Below are 6,060 nucleotides of genomic sequence, written 5' to 3' on the forward strand. Positions count from 1 at the left end.
AGGATAAGGCAGGGTGTTAGGAGGGAGGGGGGGTGGCCTTGATTTTCTGACTTCTCCTGAACACTGCACCTTTTTTGTGCCTCAGTTTCCTGGCTTCATTAATGAGAAGGGTGGCCCACTGTCCCACAGGGAACCTTGACACTGGCGAACTGCCCACGAAGGTGCAGAAATGGGTTTGAGGATGGAGGATGTAAGGGAGTTCTTTTTAGTTCCAGCCTGTCTTTTGGTTTGCTAGGACTCTGCCCTGTGTGTGCACGCGTGTGCAGGCCTGTGTGATATGGAAAAAGATACTGAGGTTGGGAATGTGGGTTGGTGAAAGGCGTGGGCTGGGAGAGACCCAGCGAGAGGCCCAACTCGAGGGAAACAGGAAGCTGAGCCCAGGCTTCGCCGCAAGGGGCGGTCCTCTGGACGCCTGTCAATGCTTAGACTTCCCCATCCCGGGCCCCTTACCCTCCTCTCACTGGTAAAGGTTGCCTTGGAGACGGGGTTATCCTGGCACTGGGATAACACTGGCTCATCCTGGGATGGGTGGGGTATCGGCTTGTTCTATCAGAGAAGAAAGCAAAGGTCAGACAGACCAGTGTGAGTGGCGTTACTGTTACTTAGTGTTATCTAAGTAACATAGGGAGAAGAAAAGTAACTGAAGGGCCTGATTTTGGAGCTGCTATCTAACTTTACTATCTATTAAAAAAAATCTAAACTATGTCTGCCAATATACCAGCCTCTCTGCTCTGAGTTTCTACTGTCCAGTCATTCTTTTTCTTTTCTACTCACTGTCTGCTCAAAAAAGATCTCCATTTGGAGAAAAGCATGCAGGACACAGAAAGACCTAGAAGCAAAACTGGGCTGGACGCTGCTGAAAGAGGCTGGAGGGCGGGGGTGAGAGGGGCATGTGTTGCTGGAAACCGGCAGTTAATGGCTTCCCCTAGCTTCCTCTCAGGGGCTTTCTCCTCCCCAGAGAAGGCAGGCATTTCTCTCTCCTCCCCAGAAAGTCAGAAGATACTTAGTATTTGGGCCTTAGATACGATATAGACTGGCATCTCCATCATGTTGACCCTCGGAATCTGCACAGGGACTGGGAAAGGTGGTTTCAGAGAAGCCTTCTGTCCCAGACTCTTCCCTTTTCCCCACTTTATCAGTGACCACCAGGCATCGGCCCAGCAGAGCTCTCCACGGGCAGGCGAAGCTATAGTTAGTCTCAAACAGGTTTGACAGCCTCGCTCCGCCCCTGCCTTTATAGCCACAGCTGCCCTGATCACCAGTATTGACTGTGGCTGCCCGGATTGCTACCCTCAAGTTAGCTTGCCTTAATTTTCAGGCTGCCCTCTCCTAGGACCTCCCAGGGGTGCTTCCTGGATCCGAAGCCAGGACTGCAGCAGAAATATTTTCACTCCCATGTCATCTCTGTGCCCCTTTTCTCTCTTTCACCAGCTTCTCTTTCTGTGTCCATTGCCTTCCTTGTCTTGGTAGCCAGTTCAGTCCCTAATCTCTTCACACCCCAGATTGGAAGGCGTGTCCCTCCCTGCCACTCCTCAGAGCTGTCACCAACCTCCTCGAGGTTTCTATAGCTCCACTGCACAACAGTTTGCCACGGGTAACCATTAACCCAGCCTTAACTCTGCTCCCACCTTCCCCGTGGAGAGGATTTTCCAGTCACTGACCACCAGAGCCAGGTCACCTCACACCATCTCTCTGGACGTCAGGCAGGATAGCTGGGACAGTTTTTAAATTATGTACTTAAATTGTGTGTGTGTGCAAGGGCAGGGCACAAGCCGCAGGTGTGGAGGTCAGAGGACAATTTGGGAGTCCGTTTTCTCATACCGTGTGAGTCCTGGGGCTGGAACTTAAGGCGATCTTCCCCATGAGCCATCCTTGAAGGCTTCCTTCCTTCCCATGCAGCCCTATCATGGAGGAATCATGATGCCCAGTCTCCTTAGGGGTGAGTGGGCTGTGGTAAGGGCGCCAACCAATAGGGGTGTATGTGATGTAACTATGTCTGCTTTCAGGGTGAAGTGCATTCAGACACTTGCACTTCCTCTTCGGAGGTCCAGAAATAACCAGGCCCTCTGGTGCTCTCGCGGGGGTGGTCATCCCCTGCCTTCAGGGTGCATTCAGCGAACAGGCGAAGTCTGGCTGAAGTGAGAGCTGGTTCTTACTTCCGCTTATTTATTTAAAACACTCATGTAGCGCTTCCTTTGTTGGCTAGACAGCGTTCCGAGTTCTTTATAAATATTAACTTAGTGGGTCCAAATATTAACAGAGTGTGGCTGCTGGCTTGGCCGGAGTCAACGCCGCCTCCCTCCCCTCTCCAGGGAGGGGGAGCCCCGCTTCTGGCCCTTTAAGGTAGGCCTTCCCGCCCCAGCCCTCCCCACCGCCCAGACCCTTTTTCCGGGCTGGCCCTGCGACCTTCTGGAGGGCTCCGCCCGGCATCAATCAAAGCCCGGCTGCTTAGCAACGGCAGAGGCGGGAATTTTGAACACGCCGGCACCGCCCCCGCTGTAAACAGACCAATCAGCGCTTAGACTCTTCCCTCCCGCGCTGCAGCGTACGCCCTCTCTTCCTATTGGATAGCTAGGCAGGCGCCTCCAGCCAGTAGCGACGAAGAGGGGGCGGGGCGAGCGCGGCTCCGCCTCCCCGCCCGCAGACGGGCTCGCCCTTCCCCAGGCTGGCGGCCGTTGGTCAGTGAAGTAGATTGTCGCGACTGAGGCGACGAAAAAGGCGGGAAAACGCCGCGCGTGGGCGGCCCTGTGGGGGGCGGAAGCGGAGATTTGACAGTGACAGCTCGCGCCTGCAGACCTTCCGAAGGGTGGCCACCCGGGGAGACGTCGCCTCTGAAGCTCCCCTCATCCCAGGTCCTCAGAGTCGCCGAGTCCATGGCTTTCAGAGCCACCCCTGGCCGGACGCCGCCGGGCCCCGCACCCGGGATGCCCTCGGCCAGCTTCCCCAGCCCGCAGGCCCCAATGCCGGGGCCTCGAGGTCTTGAGGAAGAGGAGGAGGACGAGGAGCCGGCCGAGGTGTCGGAGGAGCGGGCTGGGAGGACGGGAAGCCTGCCCTCCCCGGGGTTCAGATACTGATCTCCTCTCCTCGCGGGGCAGGTCCACCTGTGCGTGCTGTGGAGTTCGGGCTATCTGGGCATTGCTTATTATGACACTAGTGACTCCACTGTCCACTTCATGCCAGATGCCCCAGACCACGAGAGCCTGAAGCTTCTCCAGAGAGGTGGGGACAGAACCCTTCATTCCTCTGCTCTGGGGTTGGGAGCGTGTTCACTCATACGTCCTTATGTGACCTTAATCTACTTTATAGTCATCAGTTTGGGAGAATGAAGTATTCAGTGCAACTTTATTAGGTTCTTGCTGTGTGTTAAATGCTGTAGACTCAGTCCCCGGCAAACTCATGACTAGTCTAGTGGTTGTTTCCAGGACACTCCCACGTTCCTTCCTCCACCCCTGGAGTATTACTACTGCACTAAATCTCATTCCAGACTATGCTCCCAGTGTGCAGAGCACTCCCTAACAGACAGAAAATAAATTCTTTTATTTTGGTTTTGGTTTTTTGAGACAGGGTCTTATATTGTATTCCTATGTAGACCAGGCTGATCTCGAACTCAGAGACTGGCTTGCCTGCCCAGTGCTAGGATCAAAGGCATGCGCCACCATGCCTGGTCTAGAAAATAAATTCCTGAGGGGAACAGTGTCAAGAAGAGAGCCTCCACTTTCCTCTGACCCAGTTGATCCCTTCTCTTTTCAAGTTCTGGATGAAATCAACCCCCAGTCTGTCGTTACAAGTGCCAAACAAGATGAGACTATGGCTCGGTTTCTGGGGAAGCTTGGTAAGGGCCGCGTAAAGACGGGAAGTGGAAAGGACTACTGGAATGTGGAGTATCGGGAGGCCAAATTGGCTGGGAGGGAGCACGGGACATCAACAGGACTGTCATGTGCAGAACCGTGGCCCTTTGCCCCCACAGCCTCCCAGGAGCAGAGAGAGCCAAAGAGACCCGAAATCGTACTTTTGCCAAGTGTGGATTTTGGTAGGTCCTTTTATCTTGTCAGATCCATCCCAGGGGCCCTGTCCCTTCCCTTAATCTCACCCCAGTATCAGAGACCTCCCCTGTCTGTTCTTACCTGCAAACAACTTCCCATGCCTGTCACCGTGTCCCCAGGATCTCTCCTGCACCTTGTCATTAATAACCCAACTTACTGAGAAGTCGCTGGCTTAGGTGCCTTAGGACGGAGTGACCACACTTTCAGCCGCTTGGAGTTCCCACTGTAAGCCAAAGTCATTATCGCATAGAGAGGAAAGCCAATGTTTCTGGGATCCCGACCCATAAGACGCTGCAAACTCCAAGGCTTACAAACAGGATGGGAATGTTCTGTCCTACCAGATATCAGGACTTACTGTTCTTTTCTTTATCATAAGATCTTTCTGACCTAGAAAATGTACAGCCCCAGACATCACTTGTCTCTCTCAGGTTGTGCGTATAGCCAGACATCTGTATTACACAAAGATGAAATCTGCATGTCTGCTTCTTGCTCAAGCTTTCCTTAACCACGTCTGTGGACTTGGGCAAGCTGGAGGTTGCTTCTGTTCTTGTTAAACTGGGGTGAGCAAGTGAGTTATCAGACCTTTCGCCCCTTACTCCCCCCCCCATAGGTCCAGAGATAAGCAAACAGCGTCTCCTTTCTGGAAACTACTCCTTCATCCCAGAGTCCATGACTGCTACTGAGAAAATCCTTTTCCTCTCCTCCATTATTCCCTTTGACTGTGTTCTCACGGTGAGCTGGGTCACTGGGGTGAGGGCTGGGAAGCAGCTGGGGAAGGCATGGGCTCCCAGTCCCAGGCTACATTCTGGACTGGACTGCCTCAGCCCTGGAAAATGACAGGTTCTCTTGGTATTAGTGTCGTCCAGCTTCTGGAACGTTAGGCTTTATTCCAGCTCTGCTGCCGATCCCTTCCCAGGTCCGGGCACTTGGAGGACTGCTCAAGTTCCTGAGTCGAAGAAGAGTTGGGGTCGAACTGGAAGATTATAACGTCAGCGTCCCTATCCTGGGATTTAAGAAATTTGTATTGTAGGTGATTCACCCTAACCTCAACCAAAGTAGAGGGACTAGGGGTCTAAGAAGTAAGCCAGGTGCCAGGGATGGGGAAGAGTGGGAGACGTGCTGGACACAGGAGAGGGATGAGGGCAGTGGAGACACAGACACAGGAGAGGGATGGGGGCAGTGGAGACACGGGAGAGGGATGGGGACACAGGAGACACAGGAGAGGGATGGGGACACGGGAGAGGGATGGGGACAGTGGAGACACGGGAGAGGGATGGGGGCAGTGGAGACACGGGAGACAGGAGAGGGATGGGGACAGTGGGGACACGGGAGACACAGGAGAGGGATGGGGGCAGTGGGGCCATGCTAGGACACATGGGAGAACCAGGGAGGAGACTGGACAGTACTGACAGAGGAGCCAAGGGAGCAGAGTGTGTAATAAATGCTTCTTTTCTGTTCTCAGGACCCATCTGGTGAGCATAGATCAAGACACTTACAGGTGAGGTGGAGATTGCCTCCAGAAACAAAAGGATTGAGCTTAACGCTCTAATAATCCTAAGGAGGCTCTAGTTTCTCTCATCCTGGGGCGGTTACATCTCTCTCCTAGAAGGACAGGGTGATGGGGTGGAGGGGGGAAGGGAGGAACTAAAGCTCAAGGCCTCAGTGCTGAGGGTGGACCCAAGGGTGCTGCCTGCCAGGCTAGCATTCTGTTCCCTGAAGTGATGACTCCAGGCTGTCTTTCCTCTCTTTCCTTCCAGACAGGGTCTCGACACAGCCCGGCTGTCGGGAACTCACTCTATAGACCAAGCTGGCCTCGAACTCACAGAGATTTACCTGCCTCTGCCTCCCAAGTGCTGGATTAAAGGTGTGAGCTGCCAAACCTGGCTTTCATTTTCTCTTCCTAAGGGGAGAGGCTGAGGCAAACACAAAAGTGAGTAATAAACCTCACATCAAGGTTATTATTGCTGCCGGTGTGGTGTTTGCCTCATGCCCATACGATTTGCTGGAGGAGACAGAG

General features: G+C 53.7%; 2 protein-coding genes across 2 annotated transcripts in view; one reads left to right on the forward strand and one right to left on the reverse strand.

Moving 5' to 3' along the window:
* LOC101994656 (RT1 class I histocompatibility antigen, AA alpha chain-like) overlaps window positions 1-6,060 on the reverse strand; it is a 629,094-nt gene that overhangs the window by 217,060 nt on the left and 405,974 nt on the right. The gene's annotated exons all lie outside the window — the stretch shown is intronic.
* The window catches only part of Msh5 (mutS homolog 5), a 22,779-nt gene continuing 19,582 nt past the window's right edge, over window positions 2,864-6,060 (forward strand). The window contains exons 1-7 of the mRNA XM_026777874.1: window positions 2,864-3,014; window positions 3,096-3,219; window positions 3,752-3,832; window positions 3,968-4,030; window positions 4,654-4,775; window positions 4,960-5,069; window positions 5,506-5,541. Of these exons, the coding sequence (XP_026633675.1) occupies window positions 2,874-3,014; window positions 3,096-3,219; window positions 3,752-3,832; window positions 3,968-4,030; window positions 4,654-4,775; window positions 4,960-5,069; window positions 5,506-5,541 (677 nt within the window). The 5' untranslated portion in view covers window positions 2,864-2,873. The remainder of the gene's footprint in view (window positions 3,015-3,095; window positions 3,220-3,751; window positions 3,833-3,967; window positions 4,031-4,653; window positions 4,776-4,959; window positions 5,070-5,505; window positions 5,542-6,060) is intronic.

The sequence above is a fragment of the Microtus ochrogaster genome, unplaced genomic scaffold (assembly GCF_000317375.1).
Source record: "Microtus ochrogaster isolate Prairie Vole_2 unplaced genomic scaffold, MicOch1.0 UNK87, whole genome shotgun sequence".
NCBI lineage: Eukaryota > Metazoa > Chordata > Mammalia > Rodentia > Cricetidae > Microtus > Microtus ochrogaster.